Source organism: Rhinatrema bivittatum, chromosome 6 (genome assembly GCF_901001135.1).
Source record: "Rhinatrema bivittatum chromosome 6, aRhiBiv1.1, whole genome shotgun sequence".
NCBI lineage: Eukaryota > Metazoa > Chordata > Amphibia > Gymnophiona > Rhinatrematidae > Rhinatrema > Rhinatrema bivittatum.
This window is the reverse complement of record NC_042620.1, coordinates 140,259,470-140,277,313: the sequence shown is the minus strand read 5'-3', so window position 1 is coordinate 140,277,313 and position 17,844 is coordinate 140,259,470. Positions and strand designations below refer to the sequence as shown.

At 43.5% G+C, this 17,844-nt stretch overlaps 1 protein-coding gene across 1 annotated transcript in view; it reads left to right on the top strand.

The window, feature by feature from the left end:
* COL5A2 (collagen type V alpha 2 chain) overlaps positions 1-17,844 on the top strand; it is a 333,570-nt gene that overhangs the window by 233,072 nt on the left and 82,654 nt on the right. Inside the window, exons 19-23 of the mRNA XM_029605983.1 lie at positions 2,256-2,354; positions 4,493-4,537; positions 5,026-5,124; positions 13,148-13,201; positions 16,520-16,627. Of these exons, the coding sequence (XP_029461843.1) occupies positions 2,256-2,354; positions 4,493-4,537; positions 5,026-5,124; positions 13,148-13,201; positions 16,520-16,627 (405 nt within the window). The remainder of the gene's footprint in view (positions 1-2,255; positions 2,355-4,492; positions 4,538-5,025; positions 5,125-13,147; positions 13,202-16,519; positions 16,628-17,844) is intronic.

Sequence of the window (17,844 nt, the reverse complement as noted above, 5' to 3'; positions counted from 1 at the left end):
AACTCCAGGTAAGGTTTTGGTGGTGGTGAAATGTTTTACATGCAAAGTGAGATGTACGAACAGCACAATAGACCTCGGTGAAGATTTGACGTCATTTGGTAGGGCGAGGGAACATTGAAGTAATCTCATCTCAGTCTGAATTTCTTCACTCCAAATGATGTCAAATCTTCACCGAGGTCTACTGTGCTGTTCGTAGGTCTCACTCTGCATGTAAAATTGGCCCCAAAACCTCACCTCAACTTGCGAGCTTGTGCTCCTATAATGTTATAAACAGTTGACTACTATGAGAGGCTTATGAAGAGTCTGTCTGTCTGTCTGTCTGTCTGTCTGTCTCTCTCTCTCTCTCTCTCTCATATCTGGGCACTTTGCAAAGTACAAGTATCACAGGGCACAAAAACTTTAACACACATCACAATAAACTACCTATACATAGTGTGTGGTAATTCTACAATTATCAGAGCCACACCCCTTTTACTTATCTTGGGCATTATCCATGCAAAAATTATAGCATTTTGATGAATATAGGCAAAGCTTTGCTATCTGGACTGAGTCTGAATATATACCTTAAGAATTCTAATTTTGAGTATGAAAATGTATTCTGATTCTTGCCCATTTTACCTGAAAGCACAGTTACTGAATAGTAAGTTATCCTTCCAAAATTTTTATTTTCCAAAAAATCTAGAAAGTTAATTTCAGTGATTAGTAACCCAATTTCTCTAAAATATAATATTTGATTTAAACTTAATTTTATTCATCTGGAAGGCAATTTTCAAACTGTGTGCAGAAATATAAAATCTGTGGGTACTTTTTGCTTTCAGACTTTACATCAATTTTCAAAGGGAAAACGGTCTGTTTGAAAATTGGATCAGAAAAAAATATGCGCACAGACGTCTACCTACTGTTTATGCGGGTACTTTTTCCGACAAGATAACGTGCACATAAATGTTAATTCCTCCCAGATTTTGGCCCCAGGAATGCCTCCCCTCTCTGCATATACTGTAAAACTATGCATGGACTGGCAGGGTAAGCAATTTTCAGAAAGCTCATTTCTGCACATAAAATACTGTTTTTATCCATAGAAATGCCTTTGAAAATTGCCCTTCCTTTCAATAAATTCCAGAAAATCCAGAATATTAACAGGAAATAAAGTTACACCATATCCAAACTTCTTTGTTGTTTGTTTAAATCAACAAATGCTTGACCTGGAACGCTCTTTTAAAAGGGATACTAATATATTAATGATGAAATTTGGGAGGGGTTGTTGATAATAAGCTTTTACAAACAATTATTATTAGTTAAGGAAATAACTTGTGGTTGGATGCCTGCCTGTTTTGTTATCATTGAACAAGCAAAGAGCGGGTAGACCTTACTTCACTGGGACCCATTGTTTGCTTCCCTATGTGATCAGAGATACCAATAGACTTGAAGCTAGTAAGGACACTTCTGAGTCAGTCTTGTTTTGTATTGAGTTTGGTGGAGAGTCCTGTATGCTTTATAACAGTAGGGCCACAAACAAATGTAAGTCAGATAATTGTGCAAACGTCTAAACAATAAGCATGCCAGGCTGAATACGAGTCATAATATAGAATCAACAAAACCAGAATTTTTTATATATACATGTAGTAATTTTTTAAATGAAGAATTACTCAAAGAAAATATTTCATAAATTGCTAACTTTCAAGAGCACAATATCTTGTCACCAAGCAAATTTGGAATTATTCATCAGCTTAGTGGTGTAAACTAGAAATACTCAGTAAATGGGCAGTCAGAGCCTCAAATGTATCTGGAAATTTCAGCCACAAAACATTTGGTGAAAGGATTTAGTCAGTGATATGATGGAAGGGGTTCTCAGGGGCTCCCTGCAGCCATTTGCAAAATTTATTTTAAAAAAAGGGCACACTTATTGGAAAAGAGATGACCGGAGCCCCTGGATAAGAAAATGGCAGCATATCACTGGACCAAGTTTGAGGATTATTGCCAAACAAGTATCTGTAGCAGTGCTGAAAATACCGGTGGTGCTTGATAGGATCACGTTTTTACCCTTGTTTAATCTATATCAAGGATAAACATAGCAAACAATCTGACTTGACTAAAACTGAAAACAAAACATAAATGAAAATAATTCACAAAAAATGCCGAAAATTGATTCTATTTGCTATCTAATGAAAAGATTCTTTCTTCAGTCAGCTCTTTATATACCTCTTATTTATCTACAGACTTTTATTTTGCTTTGCTCTATTCCTGCATAACTTCAGGGTGAAGCTGGTCCAACAGGTGCACGTGGACCTGAAGGTCCCCAAGGACAAAGGGGTGAAACTGGAACACAAGGGCTAATTGGACCACAAGGCCTTTCAGTAAGTTTACCAACATGAATGCTCTGAACATCTATAATTACAGAAAGGAAGAATATTTAGATATAAAAAATGCCTTGTTTAATGTGATTTAGAAAATCATTATTGCGTTTGATGTTCCTATTTTTCTATTTCCTATTAGTGCATAGTAATATGTTTAATTTACTCTTTAAATCCCTAGTGATGTTTTCTTAATATAATTTGAATATAGCCTATTCTGAAGCCTTATAATCCATACTAGAAAAGCCAATAGATGAATAAAGAAAAGGTTTATAGGGTATTCACCATATTACAAAAGTATAAAATCATTTAGCATTGAATACACTACCATAGCATATCCAATAGAAACTGGATATTAACTTAGCTCCTCTCTTAGAAAGGGACATAAATATTTCACACATGTTCACATCAATTTATGTATAAATCACATAAGCGTTTTGAACATGCGTAGTTTCAACTTTTTAAACTTGATTAAAAGGTCAATATAAAAGTGCCCTCAGGAAAAGAAGAAAGGTTATATGCTATCCAGCTGTAGAGATCAACCACAACCTTGATACGTAGTCAGAAGAATATAACCTATTTAGAGGCCAGTGTACCAAAGTCTTCTAACATTGATCATTAACATGTGTAAATGGGGTGTGTTTTTCATGCATATTAAAGGATGGTGTTAATGAGATGCAAATAAGGCAGATGGTAAAGAATGTGCATGCAAGCACAAACATACATGAGGATGGTATTGCAAGAACATAACTACAACTTTCTGAGGTGAACTTAACATTTTTACCTTCATGGGCTTGCAGAGCCTTGTATATCTGAGCTTCTTTTATGAAGTGATATGTAAGGAGCTATTTTTCCCTAAGTTGCATCTCATTAGCACAAGATTTCAGGTTAAAAGCATTGCAAACCAGTTTGTACATGCTAATAGTACTGATAATGTGTGATAATCATTTAAAATGGGGTTTAACTTTAGTACATTGGCCCCTAAATATTTTGTTAGCTTAGTATCAGATTCAGACTCTTCCTCCTCCATCAGATTACAAATGAACTCCAAATTGAAACACATTCAAGTGAATTTCAAAGGGCCACGTGTGTAAATAATGGGGGTTATGTACATGGCCGGGCCTTGTGCGCGCTGCACTCCTTTTTGGAAGGGCCCGGCCACACGCGTAACCCCTGTTACACGCAGAAGTGCCGGGCCCAAAGAAAGGGGCGGGCTGAGGGGCGTGGTATGGGTGGGGAGGGGCAGGGCATGGGGCGGGCTGGGACAGTGCCATTCAACGCTGTCCTGGGGAAGCGTGCGCTAGCATCGATCCTGCCCAGAGAGATTACTACTGCTCCAGAAGAGCAGTAAGTAATCAAATTAAAAAAAAAGTAAGAAGGGGTTAAGGGTTAGGGAGGAGAGGTGAAAGGGTAGGAAGTTAGGTAGGGGTATAGGGAAGTTCCCTCCCAGTTCGGTCCTTAATGGAACTGGGGAAGCCCTAAACCTGTTGCTATGCATGGACTTAAAAAATTTCCCCCCTGTGTGCAGAGGAGGCCATCTGCCCGTATACGCGCGAGCAGAAGTTAAAATCTGCTGCACATGGGCGTGCAGATATTGTATTTCATAACATGCACACTGACACAGATGTGTTATAAAATAGCCGTGTCCATGTGCATGTGCCGGGAACAGCACGCATATGGACACGCACGCATGGGTCTTAAAATCAATCCCATTGTTATTTTCTTAATAAAATTCTAGTGCCATCATCTTTTAGACTTTTTCTGGTCAACTGAATAAACCAGGGATCTTATCCAAGTTCCATTTTCTAGCCATAATCACTCTAGCTGCCTGAAGTTTTCCAATTCACCATGATTTCGTAAAGAGGAGACAACCAAGTAAGAATAATTTAGAATCCAACACGGTTAATAATTCACTACTGTCTGCAAGCAAATGCCAAATTTTGAGATTTTAAAGCATTCCCACCTCTTGCTGAAACATGACCCTATTTTATCATAATTATTCAACATTTTTCATCCTTTTCATTACTGATTACATGTTTGTAAAGTCTATGCAGTCTATATAATATTTTATCTTACAGTTCTTCTCAAAAGCTAGCCATTGGAGATGTTCAAACCTTACTATCTTGATGTATTCTTCTTAGGGGCCAGCAGGAACAGATGCTTCAAATGGTGCTAAAGGTCCAATAGTAAGTCATTCTTAGTTACATTCTAAATTAAACCATTGAGTTAGAACTTCTTAAGCTTTGCATATTTGGGCAAATGTTTATGTATGATGATTTAAAGGAATGGAATAATTTTACTGAATATGAGATAATTACTTTCTACAGATAAGAATATATCTTTACTGTTAACAAGGCCATTTCATCAACATTTCTAAATTAGAATCTTAATAAACCTCATTGACCATTTATTAATACCATTTACTTCCATGAACTCATCAAGCCTCATTTTTAAATATTTACTATGAAGGCTAGTAGTGTCTTATACTATATCATATTCTATAACAGTGCTTCTGTCGGCATTAAAATCTTTCCAATTAGTTAGTCGTCTTCTTTTTTTATTCTAAGTATATGTTCCATTATCCTTTAGTTTTTCATTCTTTCTGCTAATTACCAACTCAAGTATGGTTTAGTGTTTATGAAGTTCTCGTCACACTGAGATATTTTTTTTTTAGGGATCTCCTGGTGTTGCAGGTCCACATGGCCTTTCAGGCCCACCTGGATCTCCAGGACCCCAGGGAAGCACTGGTGTTCCTGGCATCCGTGGCACAGTGGTAAGAGCATTATTTCAAAGTAACAGAATTAAGAAAATATAGGAGCAGATTTTAAAAGGGTTACGCGTGTACGTTACGCGTGTAACCCTTAACCCCCCCCCCCCCTGCGCGCGCCGAGGCTATTTTGCATAGGCTCGGTGGCGCGCACAAGCCCCAGTACGTGCGTATGTCCCGGGGCCTGTAAAATTGGGCCACGGACTGGGGTGTGTCCGAGGGCGTGGCGGCGGTTCGGGGGCGAGGCCAAGTGCCCCGACGGTAGACAGCCGGTGCGCGGAAGTTACACCTGCCAGAGGCAGGCGTAACTCAACAAAATAAGGTAGGGGGGATTTAGGTAGGGCTGGGGGGTGGGTTAGATAGGGGAAGGGAGGGAAAGCTGGGGGGGGGGAACAAAAAAAAAGTTCCCTCCAAGGCTGCTCCGATTTTGGAGCGGCCTTGGAGGGAACGGCCTAGGGCATTGTACCTTACGCGCGCGGCCTAGGGCTCGGCGCGCGTAAGGTACAATGTGTGCACCCCCTTAAGCGCACGGACCCCGGATTTTATAACATGCGTGCGGCAGCACACACATGTTATAGAATCAGGTATACATTTCTGCGTGCCGGGTAGCGCGCACAAATGTACCCCCCCGTGCGTAATTTAAAAAATCTGCCCCATACTGTGGTAATTAGGACTAAGAAAACTAATCATGTTACCAGTTAAGATGAGAGAATATCAGTTTTAAAGTAGCCCAAGAGAGGCCTGTTTTATTTTCAGCAGGGAAGAATGAGAGATGGGGCAGAACACAGAGGCAAAAAAGGAAGGTGGAACTAGGAAACATGGAAATAAGAAGAAAAAAGGGTAGAGAGTGGTGAGACTTTGTGTGAGATGGAGAAAAGAATGTTGAAAGTGAATAAAGGAAATAACTGGCATCTGTGATCTCCCTAAAGTTTCAGAAAATTTGCACAGTGGTAGTTTTTTAAAATTGATTTTGATTATTTGCTACTTACCATTTGGTTTCATCCATGATCTCCCACCATTGCTCACTTCTTAATACTATATGAAATCAACATAGTCAGGAATGGAATGAAAAGGCCACAGTTTTAATTGCCCAATTGTAATAACACCTAATTGTACCCAAGCAAACTATTTAAACTCTCGCCCCAACTGCCCGCTGTGTGTATGCTAGGCAGTCTGCATCACGCAGCTCATCCAACCTGCCATATTACCTAGGCTGAATTCTCAGGAACATTTATTGCAGGTTCACTCTTGTGGAACAACCTATTGGATGACATCAGGCGATTAAAAGTCATGTAATATTTAGAAAGCAAATGAAGTTCTTCTATCTTAAACAAGAATGCTGAATGAATTGACTTTCTTTGGGTAGAAGGTAATTTTGTGTACCTTTAAGCACAAAAGAGTATTTGTTAAGTTTCTGTCTGTTGTCTAGTTTACCTTAGTAGATTGGTTGGCATAGTGCTTGTTTTGTTATGTATGTACATTTTTAACCTGCCAAGTATGTAGGATTGTGTGAGCTATAAATTGTCATAACATAAAATAAAAATTGTGTAAGACTAAAGGCCCCTGTCTTGTTCAAGATAAGTATCCCCTACAGCTTGTCTGAATGCCAGCAGTCACTGAGTGCCTGGGTATTGCACCAAAGCATCTTCCCAATGGCAAAATATGACACCTGCCTCACCCACAAATCCATTGCATAGAAGTACCTCACTCTCAAGAGTTTCTGCTTTCTGAGGGACAAGGACTCCCCCCTTTGGGGGAAGCTCTGCTCACTGCAGTTCTTACTTATAGTCAACCCTTTGGCTTATGGGCACATCCCAGGCCAGGAGTAGCTGCTTGTTTGCATCCATTGTTCCCTACACTGCGAGCAAAAAAAAACTGATTTGTAAGTTCTCATCTGAATCTTGAAGCAAATTGTTAGCCCTGTCCGATACCTGATAAATGTATCCCATGTTTTCAATAAAGGCCTTTACATGTCACTGCCACCCACTCATGGTGCTTCTACTAGCCTGCAACAGAGTGGCTGCCAACAGAATTCTTCTTGGTGATTAACCTTCTAGAGTCACTTGCTCCATGATGGAAGCTGTGTCATTGGAGTCAATATTGTTGAGCTGGAGGGTGGACCCTTGGCATGGTGCAGGATTGGTATGGCCCTCCAGTCGGACCCGGAGAGCACCTGCCACCATGAGGCAGAGCACAGGAGGAGACAGAGGCTAGCTGGAGCTTCACCAATAGCAACCTGGGGTTCCCTCAGGTTGAGCCCTTGGTTACCCGGGCCGCCTGGTCTTAGGTAGGCCTCACAGGGTCTCCTAGAGAGGAAGCGCACGGTTGATGTCCAAGCAAGAATGTCCAGAGGTCGCAGGAGGCCAGAGGAGAGTGTATGAGTGGATAGCGAGGATCAAGGCCAGAGTAACAGTCTAGAATGGTCAGCCAAAGCAGGAGTCAGTACCTGTAGTCAATCCGGGAGTAGTCAAGTTGGGCAAAGGTCAAGTTCCAAGCAGTGGTCAGATGTGGTCAGTGGACAGGCAGAGGTTGTTTCCAGGCAGTGGTCAGAAGTGGTCAGTGAACAGGCAGAGGTTGGATCCAGGCAGCAGTCAGACAAGGTCAAGAGCAAGCAAAGGTCAGTACTGTGAGATCAGTCCGAAGGGTACTACCAGGAATGAGGAGACGCTGGAACAGGAGACGCTGGAACAGGAGGCACAAACTAGAGAAACTAGAGAACACTGGAGTATACGACCCGATTGCCAAGGCAAGGAAGTGGTGTCTGACCAATTCCTTAAATCCTGCTGTCAATCAGGGCATGCTGCAGAGGTGGGATCCACCCTTGGCCCTTTAAGAGGCTGGGCGGTCTGTGCGTGTGCGCCTAGGGATGGGGCCGATGCCATGGAGGACGCTGAACCCCGCCGTGAGGCCTGGACGGAAGACTGTGAGCGGGGGAGCCAGGGACGCCGCAAACTGGCTGCGGCTGCGGAGGAGGAGAAGCCGGAGCTCATGGACAGGAGCGAAAAGTGAGCAGGGCCGGCCATGGAGCAGACGCAGCTGGGACGCGCAACAGTACCCCCCCCCCCCCCTTCTAGGCCTCCCCCTTATTGGCCTGGGCTTTTCATGGTGAGCCCGATGGAATTCCGACAGGAGGTCCTTGTCATAGATGTGGTGGGAGGGCTCCCACGAGTTCTCCTCCGGTCCGAAGCCCTCCCATGACAGGAGGTATTCCCAATGGCCTCTTCGGCGCCGGACGTCTAATACCTCTTTTACTTGCAGGGTATTGTCGGGTTCAGCATCATGTTGAGTAGGTGCAGGAGGCTTTCGGGAAGGCCAGGACAGGAGTAGTGGTTTTAAAATGGACACGTGAAACGTGTTGTGAATCCCCATAGAAGCAGGAAGCTGTAGTTGATATGTAACTGCTCCTATGCATCGGATGATCGGGAATGGTCCAATGAATCTAGGAGCCAGTCGTTGTGACTGAAGATGTAGCCTAATGAGTTTAGTGCTTAGCCACACCTTCTGGCTGGGCTGGAACAGGGGTGTGGTGCAATGATGAGCGTCCGTGAAACGTTTAGGTCTTTCAGCAGCCTGACACAGTCTTTCCTTGACCTTATTCCAAAGGTTGTGAATCGTCTGTGCCGTGGACTGGGCTGCAGGCAAGGGCACGGAAAGCGGTACTGGTAGAGGCAGGCGTGGCTGGCGGGCGAATACTACTGAGAAGGGCGAGACATCAGTGGCAGAGGTGACATGGGTATTGTGGGATAACTCGGGGTCCATGGTGAAACCATGATTGGAGATAATGTAGCCCAGAAAAGGAAGATGAGTCTGTTCGAAGATACACTTCTCTAATTTTGCATAGAGACGATTGTCTCTGAGGCATTGGAGGACTGTTTGAACATGTGAGCAGTGGGACTTCAGGTCTTTGGAAAAGATCAGTATATCGTCTAGATATACCATGACAAATGAGTATAGTAGGTCCCGGAAGATCTCATTCATCAAATGCTGAAAGACCGCAGGGGCATTACAAAGTCCAAAAGTCATTACTACGTACTCGTAGTGGCCATTCCTTGTATTGAAAGCGATCTTCCAGAGATCCTCAGGCTGGATCCATACAATATTGTATGCCCCTCGGAGATCTAACTTTGTAAAGATCTGGGCTCCATGTAGGCGATCAAATAGTTCGCTAATGAGTGGCAGAGGGTAACGATCCTTGCGGGTCATGGTATTTAGCCCACGGTAGTCAATGCAAGGATGTAAACTGCCATATTTCTTCTTCATGAAGAAGAATTTGGCTCTTGCTGGGGAATCAGAGGGTCTTATGAATCCTTTATTCAGATTCTGTTTAATATACTGAGACATTGCTTGGGTTTCTGGCAGCGAGAGAGGGTAGGTTCTGCCCTTGGGAGCCATGGTACCTGGTAAGGGCTCAATGGGACAATTGAATTCTTGGAGTGGAGGCAGGAAGTCAGCATTTTGTTGGAGAACACATCTTTGAAGTCAGAATATGGAGAAGGTAACCCGGTAAGGGTTGTAGAATTCAGAATAGTAACTGCTGGAGACAGCTGTTGCAGACAGAGGTTCTGGCACTGGGGTCCCCACTGAATTAACTGCAGAGATTGCCAATAGAAGTGGGGTCTGTGTACCTGGAGCCAAGGAAGTCCTAGGATTACTGGATGCTTGGAACGCTTCAAGACGTACAGTGAAATTTCCTCTTCATGGAGGGTTCCCATGGTGAGGCGGAAGGCCACGGTGTGATGAGTAATGCGTCCAGGGAGGTGCTCTACCTGGATTGATGCAATGCAGAGAGGTACTTCCAGAGGTTGAAGTGGGATCTGGAGCAGTGTGAGGATGTCGTCCAGAATAGAATTGCCTTGTGCCCTAGTGTCAACGAGTGCGGTAGTGACAAAGGAGCGTGAATCCCTAAAGTGGGACACAGGGAGTAATAAATGGGGTCAGTAATAGTAGTGCCCAAGTTCGGGACCCCCGCCATGCTCAGGTGTTGCAGTTTCCTGGACGTACAGGACAGGCTTGCCGAAGGTGTCCGGAACCACCACAAAGGCCAAAGGCCTTGTTTCTGACGTCGAAGGCGCTCTTCAGGAGACAAGCGCCTACGATTGATCTGCATCAGTTCCTCTGGTGATGGAGGAGGTGCCGGTAAGGCCTTCAACTAGGGGGCTCGTAGCATGAACTGGGCGTGAGGCAGCAGGCCGGAGGACCTTTACCTCTTGGTGTTGCTGTCGTAGGCGATGGTCAATCTTGACAACCAGGGAAATCAGGTCTTCAAGAGATGTGGGAATCTCACGAGCAGCCAGCTCATCCTTGAGGGCAGGAGATAGGCCCTCTAGATAGATTGCCAGTAGTCGGTCCTCTTGCCACCCCAGTTCTGTGGATAATGTTCTAAATTCCACCCTGAATTCGGTGAGCAAATGTGAGCCTTGACGAAGGTGAAGAAGCTGGTGACCCGCAACCGCCTGTCGACCAGAGTACTCGAAGGTCCACTTGAAAACGGAAATGAAGTGGGAGAGGTGACAGAGGATATCATCAGAGCACTCCCAAAATGGGGAAGCCCATGCCAGGGCTTTCCCTTCAAAACGTGAGAGGATGAAGGTGATCTTGGTGGTCTCACTTGGGAACAGCGTAGGCTGTAGTGCTAATTGCATAAAACATTGGTTGATGAAGCCTCAGGAGAGGCACGGATCCCCATTGAAACGGGGTGGAGACAGGAGGGCCAATGATGCCCATGGGGGCAGGGTTTGAGCAAAACCCTCTGAGTTGGCCATAACAGAATTCTCTAGTTGAGACTGTAGTCTCCACAGATGAAGCTAATGCTTCCATGGTTCGCTGTTGTTCTCGGACAGGGATGGCCTGCAAGGCGGGAGACTCCGCCGAGTCCATGGCCTTGGCAACCTGTTGCACTGGAAGTGGATCCTTGGCCTGGTGCAGGATTTGTATGGCCCTCCGGTCGGACCCAGAGAGCGCCTGCCACCAGGAGGCGGAGCACAGGAGGAGACGGAGGCTAGCTGGAGCTTTGCCAATAGCAACCTGGGGTTCCCTCAAGTTGAGCCATTGGTTATCGGGCCGCCTGGTCTTAGGTGGGTCTTTCAGGTTCTCCTAGAGAGGAAGTGCAGGGGAATGCCCACCACAAACAAGGGTGCGTGGTCGATGTCCAAACAAGAATGTCCAGAGGTCGCAGGAGGCCAGAAGAGAGTGTGCGAGTGGATAGTGAGGATCAAGTCCAGAGTAACAGTCTAGAATGGTCAGCCGGAGCAGGGATCAGTACCTGTAATCAATTCAAGAGTAGTCAGGTCAGGCAAAGGTCAAGTTCCAGGCAGCGGTCAGACAAGGTCAGTGGACAGGCAGAGGTCGGTTCCTGGCAGCAGTCAGACGAGGTCAGTGAACAGGCAGAGTTCGGTTCCAGGCAGCAGTCAGATGAGGTCAAGAGCAAGCAAAGGTCAGTACCATGAGATCAGTCCGAAGGGTACTATCAGGAATGGGGAGACGCTGGAACAGGAGACACTGGAACAGGCAAACTAGAGAACATCGGTGTGTACGACCCGATTGCCAAGGCAAGGAAGTGGTGTCTGACTACTTCCATAAATCCTGCTGTCAATCAGGGTGCGCTGCAGAGCTGGGATCCGCCCTTGGCCCTTTAAGAGGCCGGGCGGTCTGCACGCAAGCGCCTAGGGGCGGGGCCGACACCATGAAGGACGCTGAGTCCCGCCGAGAGGCCTGGACGGGAGACTGTGAACGGGGGAGCCGGGAACGCCGTGAACTGGCTGCGGCTGCGGAGGACGAGAGGCCGGAGCTCATGGATGGGAGAGAAAGGTGAGCAGGACTGGCCGCGGAGCAGACGCGGCCGGGATGCGCAACAAACATAGTATCTGACTAAAAGATACAAGGCTGTGTTAGTGATGTGCTTTGCCCTGCATCCGAACCGGTGGCAAGTCATGCTACCCAAATTAGTGCTCATTAAGTGCAATAGAAGACAATATTTGTTGCAATAGAATTAAAAGCTATGGGCTAAGAAAGTAAAATAGGAAAGAGAGATGAAGATTAGGAAATAGGTATTGTAAGAATTATAGAATGTTATTTTCTTTTTGAGTAAGAATGCATTCATCTCTGAATTTTTATTATTTGAAACAACTTTACAAATATATTTCCTTTATTTTTTGATATGCATTTATAATGCTTCCAATTGTGTGTACAGCCAAATCAAAATCTTGCTTACTCCAGGCTTGCTTATTCTTAATTTTATTATAGTTTCTGAAATATACTCAGTGTTATGACTGGTGTGTCCAACAGTAAATAGCTAATATATAAAGATAATGATTTTCAATTGCTTAATTGTTTTGATAGGTCTTCTATAACCAGTCCTATCTCAAGGGAAGGGGCTACCAAGTTACATAGTAATGGAACTGTAAAAAGCAGTTCCAACATATGTAGAGAAAATAAGTTTCAAATGATCCCATTTTCTGTGCTTCTCTTGAAACATAAACACATTATTGACTTTAAAATAGACCAGAACTGCAGGCATTAAGCCAGTTCTGTCCTTCCACATAGACTTGATCTTTACTTTGTATTCGAGAGGAAGAGGCAATTATCAGATTTTGTCATTACATATCAGGTTTATTGTATGGTGATTGGTAATTTACTTTTGATGATGTCTCTCTGCTGATACCTAAGGGCCTTGTAAGAGCATTCCAGAGAATAAATTCTCAAATATTATACTTACTCTGTATTACTGTAATATTCCATTTGTACCATACCCTAGGGGAATACTGCAACTCACACACATTGAACAGAGCGGAAAAAGCTGTAGATTCTGGTAATACACGTGTCATAGTTGGCCCCGCTGCATGAGAAAACGACAGCATTTTATATATAGGGTTACTGTTTATACTGTTAAAAAAATATAATTGTGAGAATAAAATACAGTCTTTGAATTGCCAAGTGACAAAATGGAAGATCCAGCTTTGCTGACATCATAAATACTGGGCATTAACTGAATGGTTTGAACTGACTATTGTAAAAAATGTTTGCTTTTAAGGGAGATCCTGGCGTTCATGGCTTTAAGGGGGAAGCAGGCCCAAAAGGAGAACCTGTAAGTTTACCACAGTTCATTAAATACAAATGTAATATAGTGTAAAGATTGAATGTCTTTGTTTCAAATTGTTTGAGGGGAGTATTTCAATAAGTCACTCATGCTTTGACTTTTCTACTCAGAAATTACAGCTGTTCCTCACAGGTGCGAGTTGTGAGAATAAGGGGACAATGTTTAAATTACATGAAGGATCGCAAGCACATTTTCAAAGAGAAATCCCACGTGGGGTTTCACTTTGCAAATATGGCCCGTGGGGAGACAGTTGATGCAATCTACCTGTTTTCAAAAAGGTAAAATGTAATCATGGAAAGTCCTCATAGGACTTTCAAAATGAAAGCACAGGCAGACTTAATTTCTCCCAGCCTCCCTCTTTCCAGACTCCACCTTTTTTTGAATGTGGGTAAAAGTTACCTGTGCCATTCAGAGTGGGTACTGAAGGGGGGCAGGGACAATGTTCAGCATGCTTTTTCCTATAGATAAACAACTGTTTACCCATTGGAAAAGCTTTGAAATTTCCCTCTAAAATTTGCCTGACTGCAATGCATGCATTTTGTTAATGCCGTATGAAGTCACTCACTGGAGCTGCAGTGGGTTGTCATTCAGTGACTGGATGGCTCTAAGGAATTGCCACAAGGTTACAGAGCCTTTCACATTTAGTTCACCAGTTCATCTCAGTCTTTATCATCTGAAAGTTGTTCATTAAATGAGTTGGAGGTTTCCATTTGGTTTCTCACAGAAACCACCATCATGATTTGTCATCATTTGGCACCATTGTTGGCAGGGATGCCAATGATTACATACGTATGGGGACTGAATTTTCTGATGACCAGCAGATGCATTGAGCCACACGATTGGATCACGTGTGCCAACTCGGAGGGCTGTTAGAGAGCTTTCCTTTAAAACTTCTGAGCACCTGCAGTAATTTTGTAGTTCTGTATTTTTGCACCACAGAGGAGGATGACATCTCACAGACCTTCTGCTGCTGCCATTTAGGGTCCAGTTGCCTTTGCCAGGTGTTTTGCCTCTTCAAAGATTTGTTTTTACACTTTTTGACAGATTCTTTTGTTTTCTAACTCCTTGGTTTTACTAAATAGGCATTTTGGATATTTTAAAGTCTCATTGTTTTTGTTGCCATCTCCTCAGCACGACATATTGCTTATGCCTTCAGCTTGTTATTTGTTCAGTGATAGCAGGCTGCAGTGATTTCCTTTTCAGTGGATCTTTCTGTCTTCAAAAATTAATACCTTTGATTTTATATCACTGATTTTCAGCAGTCTCAACAGGATCATTCCTCTATTGTTGAGAGTTTTTCATGTTGTAGAACTTGAACTATCTCTCTTTCTTTTTTTTCCTGCCATGTAGCTGGCTGGAAAGCGCAACATCCTAGCAGACAGATTCAGTCATCACCTGGAACCCAGGAGTGGCCCCTGAACCCATAAATGCAGCTCCATCTCTGTATTTTAGTTTTCTACATTGTTTGTTACCTGGAGCTATTGTGGAAAGGTGGCATAGAAATTAAATAGATAGTGCGGGTACATAAGCACCCCTGATATCAGGTATGCCTCCTGGGTCACCTCTTCAATCTTGCCTCCCTGCTGAATTGTTATGGGTGTAAGAAAATGAAGAAGTGATACTGAGGATGCTCAAGTACTCACAGCACTCACAAAGCTGGAGCCTATACCAGGGACAGAGCATAGCAAGCAACATCCTCATGTGGGGGTCTAACAAAGATGTATCTGTTTCTGACAGTCTTGAACAGGTAGGTGCCAGTGTTCTGCTTCAGGAGATCAGAAGGCAGATGAGCAGCAGAGGGATTCTCTCTTTAGTGGAGAGCAGGTCTCTGGTATGCATATTCTCTGATACCCTTTGTAGCAAAAACCTTAATAAAACGTAAAAGTGACCAGAGAACTATGATCTTTATAGCTTCTTTTTGGCTGTTAGATTTTTTTTCGTGACTCTTGGAATTATCCGTATGGAAACCAATTTGAGATTTTCTAACCATGCACAACCAAAGCTTGCTACTTCATGCCAGCATCCAGTCTCTAGAACTCATGGCTCAATGTTTGCCATTCGATCCCTTGATTTCTCTGACAAGGTATCTCTTGTACTTCTGGCTTCTAGGAAGGAATATACCAGTAAGTTATTTAGCTTCAACTGGAGGAGGTTTGCCCTCTAATATGAAGAGAAGGCCTAAGATCTCTTCTCCTGTGCCAAAGATAAACTGCTTGAATTTCTTCTACATTCCTTAGAATCTGATCACAAAATTAACTTAGTTTGGGTTCATCTCACTGCGGTTAGCAGTTAACTCTATTTTGTAGAAGGTAAACCCATTTATTTATAGCCTTTAATTGACAGATTCATTGGAGACTGGCTTAATTTGAAGCCATCCTTGAAGATTCCAGCTGTGTTATTGGTCACCAGTAGGGTTGTAACCTAGGCGATAAATGTCCTCTTTTTAGCCCCTAGCTTCCTGTGACATCAAGTGCTTGATCTGGAAGGCCACTGTTGATGATGATCATTCAGTCCACAGAGTTGGTGAGCCCCTGGCATTAGTGACTCATCCACATTCTGCAAAATTTTTTTTTCAATGGTATGATGCTTTGCATGCATCCTCAATTTCTGCCTTAATCAGTCAAATGAGGGCCTTGAAACATGAGATCTATGCCTCCTTTGCCGAAGGTCATCTGCCTTCATTATTGAAACAACCCTCAGCATGAACAGCCTTAATCTGTTTTCTGACCAGCCACTGACTACGTATGGTACCACAGTCCCATTTTCATGATTTTGGATGGTCTTCCTCCCTATTGGCAAAATATCTACTCTTTTTTTGTTGAAGGTATCCCTTAGCTAGGGAGTCCTGTTTGTGTGATTAATTATCTTCTTGTCTGTAGAGAAAGTGAAGTGAAGTTGCTTTATTTTCACAGATGTTCTCTGAAGACAGAAGAACAATTGTTCATACAAATCTCACATTTTCTTGAAGAAGAGTTTTCTTCTCTTCCTTCATAGCTTGACTGATTTGAACTGAGGCAGATGTGGAATTGTTGGTGCTTGATAAATTTTGCTCATGAGCAGAAAAGGTTTTCACGTCTTTGCCAGAAAGCTCTGGAAATGTCCATCAGCTCACTTGGCAGTGGCATAACTCGCTTGTATGACCCTTTGTATCTCTTTATTGACATTTGTGAGCTAATTATAAATAAGTGATAGTAATCACACTAGCTTTTGATGAATTGAAGTTGTGTGCTTTGACAGGAAGATATTCAGATGTGTGGAAATGTTTCAATGCTAATACTAAGCATATGTATATTTTACATTGTATAGGGTCCTCATGGTCCTCAGGGAATAACTGGCCCTATTGGTGAAGAAGGAAAAAGAGGACCCCGTGGTGATCCTGGATCTGTAGGCCCACAAGGTTCAGTTGGAGAACGAGTAAGAAATCTCAGAGATAGCCATATGGAGGATACTTTTCAAACAGCCTGCTTAGGAATAAAGTCTGCAAGAACATTAGAAATACAGATTTTGCTGAGTATTTTCAAAACAAATTTACAGTATGTGCATAAGTTTGCTTTGAAAATATTTAAGTAATTGGGCAATCATGTGCACACATTACTTTGCATAAAGTCACTCCTGCTCTTTGGGGGGTGTAATTTATGTGGGATAATTTATGTGCATACTTTTAAAAATCAAAAAGTATCAATGTAAGTTCCATCTCCATTCCCAACTCCACTTGCTGGAACGCCTCTCTGCAGTTGGTGTAAACCAGAAATGTGCAATCATTTTTGCTGAATTGGAAAATTTCAAAGAAATAGTCCAATTCGGCATGGGTCGGAGGTCCCAAATCCCGAGATGGATTTTCCTTGAACTTCGGGGAAAATTCGTTGTTCGGGTTAGCATGGGGGGGAGGGGCACATTTATTAAAAAAAAAAAAGCAACCCAAACCCACCCAACCCTTCAAATTTAGTTAATTACAACCCTCCAACCCCCCAAAACTTGCCTAAAGTCCCTGGTGGTCCAGCAGGGGTCCCAGGAGTGATCTCCCATTCTCGGGCCGTCGGCTGCCAGTAAACAAAATGGTGCCGGTGGCCCTTTGCCCTTACCATGTGTCAGGGGTTACCGGTGCAATTGGTCAGCCCCTGTCACATGGTAGGAGCAATGGACGGCTGGTGCCATCTTAGAAAATGGCATGGGCCATCCATTGCTCCTTCCATGTGACAGGGGCCGACCAATGGCACCGGTAGCCCCTGTCACATGGTAAGGGCAAAGGGCCACTGGCGCCATTTAGTTTACTGGCAGCTGACGGCCCGAGAGTGGGAGATCGCTCCTGGGACCCCTGCTGGACCACCAGGGACTTTAGGTAAGTTTTGGGAAGGTTGTAATTAACTAAATCTGAAGGGTTGGGGTTTTTTTTTTTTGGCAAAAATTGCCGAGAAAAAAAAAAAAAGACCCGTTGGAAGGGTCGCCTGACCCATAGCCCGACCCATCAGAAAAAAACGAAGCACATCCCTAGTGTAAACATACACATGTAACATAGAGAGAGGATTGGTCAGCAGAAAAAAGGAGGTGATTATTGCCCCTGTATAGGTCACTGGAAAGACTTTATTTGGAATATTATGTGCAGTTCTAGAGACCGCACTTTTAAAAGGATA